This window comes from Cotesia glomerata, linkage group LG9 (genome assembly GCF_020080835.1).
Source record: "Cotesia glomerata isolate CgM1 linkage group LG9, MPM_Cglom_v2.3, whole genome shotgun sequence".
NCBI lineage: Eukaryota > Metazoa > Arthropoda > Insecta > Hymenoptera > Braconidae > Cotesia > Cotesia glomerata.
Genome location: NC_058166.1, coordinates 16098284 through 16113113, shown reverse-complemented (window position 1 = coordinate 16113113; position 14830 = coordinate 16098284). Strand labels below are relative to the sequence as shown.

Here is a 14830-nt window from a genome sequence, read left to right as displayed (position 1 = left end):
TTTGAGTACCCACATCAATTTTTCATATATTTTATATTTCACAAATATGAGAAATATCATATATATAAAATATATATCAAAAATGCATGTGGGTACTCAAATGAAAGCTCTTGATGAGTGTAACATCAGGATGAGCTTATATTTTTAAAAATATCAATATTTAATAAATGACGTTGTATTTTGTCTACTGTTGATATTTTTAACGATATAAGCTCATCCTGAAGTTATACTTATCGAGACCTTTCATTTGAGTACCCACATCAATTTTTCATATATTTTATATATTTCACAAATATGAAAAATATCATATATATATAAAATATATGAAAAAATGCATGTGGGTACTCAAATGAAAGCTCTTGATGAGTGTAACATCAGAATGAGCTTATATTTTAAAAAATATCAATAATTAATAAATGACGTTGTATTTTGTCTGCTGTTGATATTTTTAACGATATAAGCTCATCCTGAAGTTATACTTATCGAGACCTTTCATTTGAGTACCCACATCAATTTTTCATATATTTTATATTTCACAAATATGAGAAATATCATATATATAAAATATATATCAAAAATGCATGTGGGTACTCAAATGAAAGCTCTTTATGAGCATATCATCAGGATGAGCTTATGTTGTAAAAAATATGATCAGTAGACAAAATACAACGTTATTTCTTAATTATTGACATTTTTAAAGATCTAAGCTCATCCTGGAGTTACACTTATCTAGACCTTTCATTAGAATACCCACATGAATTTTTGACACATTTTATATATTTCACAAACATGAGAAATATCATATATATAAAATATATATCAAAAATGCATGTGGGTACTCAAATGAAAGGTCTTGATGAGCGTAACTTCAGGATGAGCTTATTTCTTTAAAAATGTCAATAATGAAGAAATTACGTTGTATTTTGTTTACTGATGGTATTTTTTAATTTTTTAAAAATTCATTTTAAATTTTCAACTTAAAGTAAAATACTAATTACATTTTATTGGCATAAATTCTCCATAAAAAAACTAATCTTTATTTAAAAAATCAATTCTATCAGATCTCGCTTGGATCATCCTCTCCCTCGCAGCTTTAAACTGCTCTAGCACACTATTAACAGTATTAAGTAAGCTCCCAGAGTTCAATCTCTCCTGAAACTTATATTCTCGATTTTTGGAGCTGCTCTTAATCTGCTGAACAATATTAACCTTTAGACCAACAGTTCCACTAGGCACAACCCTGAGTTGTTTTTTGTCCAAGCTCTTTCCTTCGTGGTCTCGGGGTATTCCGCAATAAGCGATATCTTCCAGCTCAGCAGTTCCGCCGGTGAAAAATCTTCTTAGAGTATTGATGACTCCGTAAACTGGTCTCCAAGTTTGTAACCTGAACTCGTAGGACCCAGAAGACGATGGCAGAGGTATTGATGTGTAACCTTCTATCCGATACCTGAAAAAAATTTATTTTTTTATATTTTTCTTACTTATTCTATCTTCATTTATTATTATATTAATTTATTGAAAACTAGTAACCTTGCAATCACTATGTGACTGCCGTGACTTGTGAACTATAAATAAATAAAATTTTGTTTCGTTAAATAATGACTTTTGTTAAATTGCACTGTACCTTCTTAAATATTGATGTTTTTAAAGATATAAGCTCATCCCGATGTTACACTCATCGAAAGCTTTCATTTGAGTACCCACATGCATTTTAATATATTTTGCATATGTATATAGATATAATCTATATAAATATATGAAAAATTGATGTGGGTACTCAAATGAAAGGTCTTGATGAGTGTAACATCAGGGTGAGCTTATATCGTTAAAAATATCATCAGTGGACAAAATACAACGTCATTGCTTTATTATTCACATTTTTTAAGATATAAGCTCATCCTGATGTTACACTCACCAAGAGCTTTCATTTGAGTACCCACATGCATTTTGATATATTTTTCATATAAACATATATATAATATATATAAATATATGAAAAATTGATGTGGGTACTCAAATGAAAGGTTTCGATAAGTGTAATGTCAGGGTGAGGTTATATCTTTAAAAATGTCAATATTTCACAGGATATTTGTTAAATTACGCTGTACTTTCTTAACTGTTGAGATTTTTAAAGATATAAGTTCATCCCGTTATTACACTCATCAAGAGCTTTCATTTGAGTACCCACATGCATTTTTTATATATTTTTCATATATACCTATATATAATATATGTAAATATATAAAAATATATGAAAAATTGATGTGGGTACTCAAATGAAAGGTCTCGATAAGTGTAATGTCAGGGTGAGGTTATATCTTTAAAAATGTCAATATTTCACAAGATATTTGTTAAATTACGCTGTACTTTCTTAACTATTGACATTTTTAAAGATATAAGTTCATCCCGTTATTACACTCATCAAGAGCTTTCATTTGAGTACCCACATGCATTTTTGATATATTTTTCATATATACCTATATATAATATATGTAAATATATAAAAATATATGAAAAATTGATGTGGGTACTCAAATGAAAGCTCTTGATGAGTGTAACATCGAGATGAGCTTATATCTTTAAAAATGTCAATAGTTCACGAGATACTAGGTAATTTCTTAATTATGTATCTAGAGATAGAGCATTTTTTAATACAGCCTAAATACTTATCATCATAAATTGACTATTGGCGAGACTGATATGAAACCTTGAAAAGGCACAAATTCAAGTCAAGACCTTTGCAATGACACTAAATTTCTCTAAAAAAACCGATTTTATCATATGACTCCTGGATACAAAATTTTTCTTATTCTCTTAATAATATAAATTACCTGGTCCAATTGTCCAGAGAACCGACGGAAATTAACAAATAAGGCCACGAGGGCACATCATTCATACAATTTAAATCAAGATCCAGTGTTATTTCAGCTACGTAACTGAAATGAGCTGATTTATTTATCATTTTACATCGCTGAGTTCTTCCATAGAGTCTTTCGCGATGATTCGTGCTCCAGAATTTTGGTAAATCGATTGTGTACGTAATAAATATCGAATTGTAATTGAAATCACGTGCTTCTGTGAAATCTAATGTTAAAAATAAACGTAAAATATTTGCAGGTGGTAATTCGATATCTGAATTATTTTTATCTTGATAGTAAACTTTTGGTATTTCCTGAAACAAATAAAAAAAAAATATATAAAATTATGTTTATAATACGGAAATGAGCGGTCAATTTTTTTTTTAATTTTTTAACAAATCAATTACATTAAAAAAATTGTTTAAAAAAAATTTCACGAATAATTTTTTTTTAATTTAATTTTTTTCGTACCAATTTAACTATTAAAAAATTTGTTAAAAATTTCTAAACTTCAATGTCATAATTTTTTTTAATATTGATGTAAATTTATAAAAATTTTAAAAGTATGAACATCACCTTGATAATGAAAAATAAATTCTTCATTATCAATTTTCTGGAGCATAAAATATCTCAAAAAAAGTCAGCAGACTAAATCAACAATGAGAACAATTATAAAAAAACCGTAATTATAATCACTTTGTAGTAATTATAATAATAAATAACAGCAATTAGTAAACCACCAATAAAATGACATTAAACTACAATGATAAGACACGGCATTGACTATCATTGTATAAAAACACTGAAAACCGTAATCTCGTGATAGTGAATCCAATTGTTCTCACTTCTGGCTTAAAAACAAACCAAATAATCGCAATTAAAAAAAGCATTGAACTTTATAAAAAATTATTCGGTGAGGCGAAAAGAAAATTTATTAATTTCCCGGAGTTGGTGCGCTCTAAGTCAAGTGTAGGTACAAGATCGGTCTCGGTCTCGGTCTTTTTATATAACACTCAATATCTCGCTTTCGCAATAACAATTTAGCGTCCGTCTTTTTCTTCAGATAATCAAACATTCTTTTACAACAAGTCACACGTGTGTCAGTGCTTGTATCAGTACGCTTAGAAGCTCATACCCGATCTGACGTGCTCAATTATTAATTATTAGTCAGTGATTTGATGTTTTTTTATAATTAGTCAAGATGATGCGACAAATATCTGAAATTTCGTATGTTGGGTGAGTAATTTAAAATTAATTTAAATTATTAATAATAATTAAAACTAGTACTATGTGACTGCCGTGGCTTGTAAACTAATGAAAACAACTTTGCTTTATTAAATAATGACTTTTGTTGAATTGCACTGTACTTTCTAAACTATTGACATTTTTGAAGATATAAGCTCATCCTAATGTTACACTCATCAAAAGCTTTAATTTGAGTACCCACATGCATTTTGATATATTTTTCATATATATATATATATATGAAAAAATTGATGTGGGTATTCAAATGAAAGGTCTCGATGAGTGTAACATCGGGATGAGCTTATATCTTTAAAAATGTCAATAATTCTCATAATACAAGGTCATCTCTTAATTATTGACATTTTTAAAATATAAGCTCATCATGATGTTGCACTGATCGAGACCTTTCATTTAAGTATCCACATGGCAATTTTTATATATTTTATATATATGGTATTTGTGAAATATATAAATATATAAAATATATGAAAAATTGATGTGGGTACTCAAATGAAAGGTCTCGATGAATGTAATGTCAAGATGAGCTTATATCGTTAAAAATATCATCAGCGGACAAAATACAACATCATTGCTTTATTATTCACATTTTTTAAGATATAAGCTCATTATGATGCTACACTCATCAAGAGCTTTCATTTCAGTACCCACATACATTTTTGATATATTTTTCATATATTTATATATGTAACATATATAAATATATAAAATATATGAAAAATTGATGTGGGTAATCAAATGAAAGGTCTCGATGAATGTAATGTCGAGATGAGCTTATATCTTTAAAAATGTCAATAGTTCACAAGATACAAGGTAATTTCTTAATTATTGATATTTTTAAAGATGTAAGCTCATCCTGATGTTACATTCATCAAGAGTTTTTATTTGAGTACCCACAAGCATTTTTGATATATTTTTCATATATACATATATGTAACATATATAAATATATAAAATATATGAAAAATTGATGTGGGTACTCAAATGAAAGGTCTCAATGAGTATAATGTCGGAGTGAGCTTATATCTTTGAAAATGTCAATATTTCACAAGATATTTGATAAATTGCACTGTATTTTCTTAACTATTGACCTTTTTAAAGATATAAGCTCATCCTGATGTTACACTCATCAAGAGTTTTCATTTGAGTATTTTGTTACGACTTTTACTTCCTCTAAATAATCAAGTTTGGTCATCTTTCCAACAACATCGGCAATGCCGAAACATTGCCGCGCATCAGTCTGAAGACCTCACTAAATCATTCAATCGGTAGTAGCGACGGACGGTGTGTACAAAGGTACAAAGTACCCACATGTATTTTGATATATTTTCCATAAATACATATATATAATATATATAAATATATGAAAAATTGATGTGGGTACTTAAATGAAAGGTCTTGATGAGTGTAACATCGGGATGAGCTTATATCTTTAAAACTTTCAATAGTTCACAAGTTAAAAGGCCATTTCTTAATTTTGTATCTAGAGAAATAGTATTTTTGAATACAGCCTAAATACTTTCAAAAAAAATAAATAAATAAAATACTTGCATTTAATAAATTACTAGTTGAATTATCAGTTTGCGGATCACAAACTGAAACATGCTCGATCCAGTACTCGTAATTCATTCCAATACTCTCGATGATATAAGGCTCGGCGTTGTTGATATCCGGGTCAATACTTAAAACTTTGCCGGCTTTGTTATAAGTCAACGTGCAGAGAAGAATTTCCGAAGTCTCGGGATCAGAAGAAACTTGCTCCCTGGATGACAAATCCACCATCACGTACATAACTCTGCAGTCCAGGTACAAATAGTGACTGGATCGAATCCTAGAGTCAGTTGGGCTGTTGTCAACCACTTGTTTGTTGTACCGTTCGTTAAACGGCTTGCGATTCTGGATCCCAGGCAGAGCCGAAGCATTGTTTTTGGATAAAAATGAGCTGTAATTACTGGAAGTGACCGCGGTTTTGTCTCGGCGATATGAATCTCCGACGGTGTAGGTGAACAGCCTGGACCCTTGGACATTCTCGCTGGTAATCAGCTCGTGGTAGTCTTTCTGGAGCTGGCTCTTGCAGTTCTTTTCTTCGCTGTATAATTTCACCTCTGACGAGCTGAAGATCTTCTCCTGCCAGCTTATTGTCTTCTCTTCGGACTCGAGGTAGTTTGAATCGTGGATTTCTTCCTCAGAGTCAAACAGATCCACCAGAGGTGACTTCTGCTGGAGGATTTTTATTCTGAAACAGTTATTTTAGATGTTTATAAATTTTATGAAATTATAGTTCCACATGGCCGGTTCCTGTTAATTCATTTTATTTGCTTAGTGTAAATATAAACAGTTACGTTTATAAGTTTTACTTTTATTCTGAGAGAAAACATTTATTTTGAAAAAAATTAGCAATGTTGTAAGAAGAAAAAAAATTGTTGAAAATTTTTTTGGCTGGAGAAATATTAATTTTTCTTAGCAATTTTTTTGGTAAAAAAAATTTTCTAAATTTCGAAAAAAAAATTTTTAATGAAAATTAGTAAGTTAAAAAATTTTTTTAACAAGAAAGTTACTGTAAAAAATTTTTATTTCTTCAGCGAAGAAAGGGGATATTTAGTGTCATTGCAAAGGTCTTGACTTGAATTTGTGCCTTTTCAAGGTTTCATATCAGTCTCGCCAATAGTCAATTTATGATGATAAGTATTTAGGCTGCATTAAAAAATGCTCTATCTCTAGATACATAATTAAGAAATTACCTTGTATTTTGTGAACTATTGACATTTTTAAAGATATAAGCTCATCTCGATGTTACACTCATCAAGACCTTTCATTTGAGTACTCGCATCAATTTTTCATATATATATATATATATATATATATATATATATTTTATATATTTTATATATTTGTATATATTATATATATTTACATATGAAAAATATATCAAAAAAGCATGTGGGTACTCAAATGAAAGCTCTTGATGCGTGTAACATCAAGATGAGCTTATATCTTAAAAAATGTAATTAATAAAGTAATGCCGTTATATTTTGTCTACTAATTATATTTTTAACGATATAAGCTCATCTTGGAGTTACACTCATCGAGACCTTTCATTTGAGTACCCACATCAATTTTTCATATATTTTATATATTTATATATATTATATATGAAAAATATATCAAAAATGCATGTGGGTACTCAAATGAAAGCTCTTGATGAGTGTAACAACGGGATGAAGCTATATCTTTAAAAATGTCAATAGTTAAGAAAGTACAGGGTAATTTAACAAATATCTTATGAAATATTGACATTTTTAAAGATATAACCTCACCCTGACATTACACTCATCGAGACCTTTCATTTGAGTACCCACATCAATTTTTCATATATTTATATATGTTATATATATGTATATATGAAAAATATATCAAAAAAGCATGTGGGTACTCAAATGAAAGCTCTTGATGCGTGTAACATCAAGATGAGCTTATATCTTAAAAAATGTAATTAATAAAGTAATGCCGTTATATTTTGTCTACTAATTATATTTTTAACGATATAAGCTCATCTTGGAGTTACACTCATCGAGACCTTTCATTTGAGTACCCACATCAATTTTTCATATATTTATATATGTTATATATATGTATATATGAAAAATATATAAAAATGCATGTGGGTACTCAAATGAAAGCTCTTAATGAGTGTATCATCGGGATGAGCTTATATCTTTAAAAACGTCAATAATTAAGGAAGTACAGTTCAATTTAACAAAATTCATTATTTAATGAAGCAAAATTTTATTTATTTATAGTTCATAATTCTCGGCAGTCACATCGTAACTGCAGGTTGCTAGTTTTTATTAATGATCCTAAAGTTAATTACTATTATATTATTATTATGACAATTAAATTACTAAAAATAATCTTTAGTAAAAAAATTCCACATCTAGAAATAAAAAAAAAAGTAAGTGTAAATTTTAAAAAAATATTTCTTTTTATAATTGATTTTTTATAAAAATAAAAAACATTGACAGTTGTCATCTAACTTCAGTATCATTTACCATACTGTGAACCGCAAAACTAAACAATTACCACTTTCTTAATAAATTTTAATTGTTTAAACAAAAATAATTCACTTTTTAACTTATAAAACACCACGAACTGTCAAACAAAATTTTTATGATATTAAATTTAGCTGTAACTTGACAATTTTTTAGTTTTTTTTAACAAATAAATTTGTTCCAAAAAATTATTTTTAATTAGTTAAAATGTCTACATGTCAATTTTTTTCATAACTTTTGTTATCACAATTTATTTGTTAAAAAAATTCTTAAAATTATCAACTATCTGCTAAATTAATTTTTATAAATTTTTAGTGACACATTACATCATTAAAACTAACAAAATTAACATCTGTAATTTAATAACAAAAAAAAAATGAATTTTTTTTCTATAAATAAAAATGAATCCTAGATAAAAAAAAAATTACTTTAATTTAAAATGATCAATCGGCTGGTTGACCCTGTACTCTCCAGCTATTTTTAATTTTCCAGAATTACGCGAGAACATTGTTAACTTTTAACTACTTAATTGTCTTCTATGAACTCATTATTATGCGGCTGTTTTTTATCGGTTGCCTAGCAACCTCCCATGTGCTGCTCGACTTATTCCACAACAAATCTTAAACTATAAACAAAATAAATTAAATACATAAAACAAGTACATAAATAAATCATAAATAATAATAAAGTAGCGCAATTGAACTTTAAAACTTAAAGAAATAAAGTGAAAGGAAATAGGAAGAATGAAAATAAAAATAAAAGATTAATTCTTACCAATGACTCTCTGTTTGACAGTGAAAATATAAACATACTATACCTATACATGCAAAAGTATATATACGTGTAAATATAGGACATATTTGTGTACATAGTTTGCAATGTACCGGGAACGGGAATTAATTTCATAATTGTTCATAATGATTCACAAGTGATTAAAATTTTATAAAAAGCATCTTCTGTCATTTCTTCTTTGTGTTTTTTTTTAAGTTTATTTTTTTTGACAGTTTTAAATTAATTAATTTAATTTATATAAAAAAAAAAAAAAACCATATCATCATAACCTGTGAGAAAAGCAAGCACATTCCTGTAGCTTGTGATAACGGTAAATTATGAATTTATTTTAAAATAAAATAAGGCCATTTATTAATTTGTTATCTTCTTGATAAAGTTTTGCTAATTTGGAAAATAGAGATAGTGAGAGTGTAAATTATTTTATTGTATTGGTGACTTTGTTAACTTTTTTATCTGCATACATAGTTTACAATCTAAGTGCAAGTGTGTGTGAGTATTCGTGTAATTGTAAAATGACTTCTTACTTAGTCACCTGTTGGAGTTAGAGTTGACACCTGTCACTTGATAGATTTTTTTAAATAATTTTACACGGACAATTTTTAACATTTCAATTAGTCTGAATTATTTTTTCAGTCAAATTTATTTCCAATGACTAATTTAGATATCAAATGTCGCTAAAAAATATTATGAATTAATAAAAATTGTTGTATTAGACTGGATAGCCAATTAATTAATTTAAAATTTTAAAAAGTATTTTAAGAAATTATTGTGGTTAGTTGGTAATTAATTTATAAAATTAAATTACTTTAGGGGGTTCAAAGTTATAAAGATGGTGAACGAGCAGGACCGCGAAGGCCAGGTGATAATTCCTCTGCAGTACAATAACTCGGTAAGTTTTTTTTTTTTAATGACATTTTGTGATGCAGTTAATATTTTATGGTAATTTTTATGAAAATTAAATTAGCCGACATTTAAAAATTTTTATAATTTATTTTGTTGAAAAATAATTTTAAAAAAATTAAAATAAAAATTATACGTGAAATTTTTAAAAAATAGTTTTTTAATTCTATTATTTAATTAATAAAAAATTTTTTAGTGTCGGCTAACTTAATTTTCATTCATTTTTAATGTTGATTTTTACAGCACTGGAAAGGTATTTTTGAAAAGTATGACCTAGATGGTGATGGCAAAATCTCGTATCATGAATTGAAAGAAATGATAAGAGGCTCTAGTTACAATGATGACATTCCTCCGAGAGTTGTAAGGATAATTATGCAAAAAGCTGATCTAAATGATTCTGGATTTTTGGAGTACCCAGAGTTTATTGCTATGGTAAATAAAAGTGCTATTAATTATTTATAATTAAAAAAAAATACTTTTAGATAAAAATTCTACATGCAAAATATTTTTTTTAATTTTGTTTTTTTTTGCTGAAAAAAGTCTTAAATATTTATGATATTAAATCATGATTAGCGCCAAAATAACAATTTATAATAAATGGTTCGTTTTTGATATTATGGCTAAATTATTGGTCCTATAAAAATTTTTTTTAAACAAAAGTTCAAAATGTAATTTTATAAAAAAAATATTTATGTTCTTTCCTTAGAATCAATAATTTAACCGTAATTTTAAAAGTACAAAGTAAAAACAAAATAAATATTAATTTTGGAATTAAAGCGAAAAATTGATTTTTTTTTTAAATTATGGGAGACATTTTTTTTATAAAATTAAATTTTGGACAACTTTTATTTGATAAATTTTTTTATAGGACCAATATGATCCTAAATTAAGCAAACATTTAACAATTTTTTATACTTGAAAAAATTTTTTTGTTACGAATTTTTCAATAAGAAAAATTTCAAAAAATGTCCGATGTCTGCTAACTTTATGGTCATTATTAAATCTAACTTTTTTTTTTTTTTTTTTTTTAAATTAAATAACTACAAAAAATACTTTCTAAAAAATTTCATCCGTAAAAATAAAAAAAATAAGCTACAAGTGTATTTTAAAAAAATATTCAGAAGTCTAAAAATTAAAGTTTCATAAAATTGTATTAAAAAAAACTTTCAGATTCACAGAAAAGACATGCAAGGAGTATTTGGTCACTTTTTAAATCGTTATGTCCATAAAATGGTTCCCCAAAGACCAACATTGGAGACGCAGTACAGCGTGAGACCGTCAGTGGACTTTCCAGACGGAGTTTATGAAGAAGAGTACAGCTGTAGGCCTCCAGCAATTGCAATGATAATAATATCAATTATAGAAACGATATTATACCTGTATGATGTAATAGTCGACAAACCTCTAGACGGACCAGCGTCTACCCTGTTTATTTATGACCCTCATAGAAGATACGAGGCCTGGAGGTACCTGACATACATGTTTGTCCATGCTGGGTAAGTTGACTTTAATTAAAAAATCTTTCTTTACACATAAATTTTACCTAATTCATCATCTTTTTGAAAGAATATATGGGTGATTCTCTGTAAGGACGTCTTAAATCTGTACAAAATTGTCCGACTAAATTATTTTTGATTTTATTAGAAAAAAAATTAACAAGGGCTACAAAACTATCAGCTTAATTATAATAAATAAACAGCCGATTTAATTTTTGCTTTTTCGATATTTGTGTATCTTTTGCCATATAACATTACAGGGGACTGATTTTTTTTATCAAATTGAGAAAAATCAAGCAAACTATTTCAATGCATTCAACTTTTTAAGTTCTCAATTAATGTTTACATTAATTAGAATAATATTAAGACTTACGGATCGAATTTTATAAATAAATTATAAACAAAAATAGCTACCAGGGGACTGAGTTTTGAAGTGGCCCAGACACATATTTCCAGAAAAAACGGTGCTTTGACACTAAATAAAATGCTGATAAAGCGCTAACAGCCCTATGGTTATTAACTCAAGGCTAGTTAGATCCTTATAAACCTTACAAAAGGTAAAATAACACGCTGGATTTTTTTTTTGGCTTTGAACTTCTGGCAGGAGACTGATCTTAAAATGCCTGGGACAAACTTTGGTTTAATGAATTTAATGAAACAAATTAACTTTCGGTACTTTTTATTGAAGAAGATTGTTAGTTAACTAATTAAGTTTATAAACATTATGGACCAAATTATATATTATGGACGAATAACTTAAAATTTAATGTTAAAGTTTTAATTTTGGGAATGGGACAGCCGAGGGGACTTTTATTTCGGTGGTTTACGAATTTATAGCAAAAAAACCAAAATTTATTTCATTCTAGTTTTCAATGCTCCAAATAGAAATATTTTTTTACTTTCGTAATAAATTTTTTTTAGTAACAAAATAACAATTTTTCTAATAAAAAAATGCCTGGGACAGAAAAAAACATCCTTACAGAGAATCACCCATATAAAAGAAAAATACTGACTAATTATTCATAAGTAATGAAAATTGTAGTGAGTTATATTAATATTGATTTAATGTATAAAAAAAATAGCATAAATTAATGCTAATCAATACAGATTATTATTATTATTATAATTTTACAATTTTTTAAATGTTTTAAAAAAAAATTTGAACTTAAATTTTTAACAATAATTATGAAGAATTATCAGAAAATTTCATTATTATTATTTTGTTCAATATTTTTGTTATTATTATTATTTTTTTAATTGTTATTATTATTATAATTTCACAATTTTTTAATCGTTTTAAAAAAAATTTTTAACAATAATTATGAAGAATTTTCAGAAAATTTCATTATTATTATTTTATTCAACATTATTATTTTTTTTTTATGATTGTTATTATTAATTATAATAATAATTATTATAATTTCACAATTTTGTAATTGAGTTTGAAAAAAAAATTTAAACTCAAATTTTTAACAATAATTATGAAAGATTTTCAGAAAATTTCATTATTATTATTATTTTTTATTAATATTATTATAATTTTACAATTTTTTAATCAAGTTTTAAAAAAAATTTTGAAGTCAAATTTTTAACAATAATTATGAAAGAATTTTCAGAAAATTTAATTATTATCATTATTATTATTTTATTCAGTATTATTATTTTTTTTTTAATTGTTATTATTATTATTATAATTTCACAATTTTGTAATTAAGTTTTAAAAAAAATTTTGAACTCAAATTTTTAACAATAATTATGAAAGAATTTTCAGAAAATTTCATTATTATTATTATTATAATTTTTTAATCAAATTTAAAAAAAATTTTTAACTCAAATTTTTAACAATAATTATGAAAGAATTTTCAGAAAATTTCATTATTATTACTATTATTATTATTTTTTTTTTATTGTTATTATTGTTATTATAATTTCACAATTTTTGAATCAAGTTTTTAAACAAATTTTGAACAAATTTTTAACAATAATTATGAAGAATTTTTAGAAAATTTAATTATTATTATTATTATTATTATTATTATTATCTTGCAGAGTCTTTCACATAGTAGTGAATCTACTAGTGCAAATAATGTTGGGAATCCCCTTGGAAATGGTCCATAAATGGTGGCGAGTACTGATCATATACATAGCTGGAGTAGTCGCTGGATCTCTGGGGACTTCTGTGTCAGACCCAAAAGTGTTTCTAGCTGGTGCATCTGGTGGAGTTTACGCTCTAATAACTGCTCACGTCGCGACGATAATAATGAACTGGCGACAAATGGAGTTCGCAGCCCTGCAGCTATGTGTCTTTGTAATCGTGACCTCTGTCGATGTCGGACAGGCTATTTACAAGCGATATGTGCTCAACACCATAGACCAGATCGGGTATGTTGCACATTTTGCTGGTGCTATTGCTGGATTACTCGTCGGTATAAACGTTCTTCGTAACCTAGAAGTTCAAACGTGGGAAAAGGCTGTTTGGTGGGCCAGTATTATTACATACGTCGCTCTTATGACTGCTGCTATCCTCTGGAATATTTTGTACCCTTCTTATTTTCCCCAGTCTAAGTATAGTTCGTAGTAATTATTATTATTTATTATTTTTGTCGGTATTATTTTTTTACCTGGTTTTTTTATTTTTTGTACCTTAGTATAAAAGTATCTGCACAAATATACATATATTTATAATAGTAATAATTATTATTAGTTATAATAAAATAATTTTTTATCTTAAGTATTAAAAGTTTTTTTTTTATATAACAGCGATAGAAATTCTTAATTAAGAATTCTGTTGGCGTTTCTTTCCAAGAACTGCAGGTATATTTCTTAGTATTAAACACTCAATTCCTGTTATTTTAAATCGATTTCTCAGGATTATAATCTTTAATTAAAATCATTTATCTATATTATTGAGTGAATAATACAAATTTTATCTCCAGGATAGCCATATGATAAATTGGTTTTTTTAGTAAAATTTAGTATCATTGCAAAGGTCTTAATTTGAATTTCTTGACTCGATCTCTAGATACATAATTAAGAAATGACCTTGTATCTTGTGAACTATTGATATTTTTAAAGATATAAGCTCATCTCGACATTACATTCATTGAGACCTTTCATTTGAGTATCCACATCAATTTTCCATATATTTATATATATTATATACTTATAAATATGAAAAATATATCAAAAATGCATGTGGGTATTCAAATAAAAGCTCTTAATGAGTGTAACATCAGGATGAGCTTATATCTTAAAAAATGTGAATAATAAAGCAATTACGTTGTATTTTGTCCAATGATGATATTTTTAACGATATAAGCTCATCTTGGAGTTACACTCATCAAGACCTTTCATTTGAGTACCCACATCAATTTTTCATACATTTATATATATATATATATATATATATATATATATATATGTGTGTGTGTGTGTGTGTGTGTGTGTGTGTGTGTGTGCGTGTGTGTGTGTG

At 26.7% G+C, this 14830-nt stretch overlaps 2 protein-coding genes across 5 annotated transcripts; one reads left to right on the top strand and one right to left on the bottom strand.

Moving 5' to 3' along the window:
- Positions 1-1019: 1019 nt before the first annotated feature.
- On the bottom strand, positions 1020-8844 carry LOC123271453 (Meckel syndrome type 1 protein-like). The gene is made up of 4 exons (XM_044737788.1): positions 8599-8844; positions 5673-6357; positions 2832-3172; positions 1020-1447 (listed from the first exon to the last, which is right to left on the bottom strand). Exons 1-4 carry the CDS (start codon positions 8676-8678, stop codon positions 1030-1032), a joined length of 1524 nt encoding a protein of 507 aa, XP_044593723.1. The 5' UTR covers positions 8679-8844; the 3' UTR covers positions 1020-1029.
- Positions 3460-14089, top strand: LOC123271454 (rhomboid-related protein 3). Of its 4 annotated transcripts, XM_044737789.1 has the most exons (6): positions 3460-3827; positions 3922-4094; positions 9773-9851; positions 10106-10294; positions 11033-11358; positions 13408-14089. In XM_044737789.1, exons 2-6 carry the CDS (start codon positions 4060-4062, stop codon positions 13934-13936), a joined length of 1158 nt encoding a protein of 385 aa, XP_044593724.1. In that variant the 5' UTR covers positions 3460-3827; positions 3922-4059; the 3' UTR covers positions 13937-14089. The 4 variants fall into 4 exon arrangements, with proteins under 4 accessions (XP_044593724.1, XP_044593725.1, XP_044593726.1 ...); XM_044737790.1 differs by lacking the exons at positions 3460-3827; positions 3922-4094 and adding an exon at positions 9088-9272; XM_044737791.1 differs by lacking the exons at positions 3460-3827; positions 3922-4094 and adding an exon at positions 9351-9451.
- Positions 14090-14830: the final 741 nt, after the last annotated feature.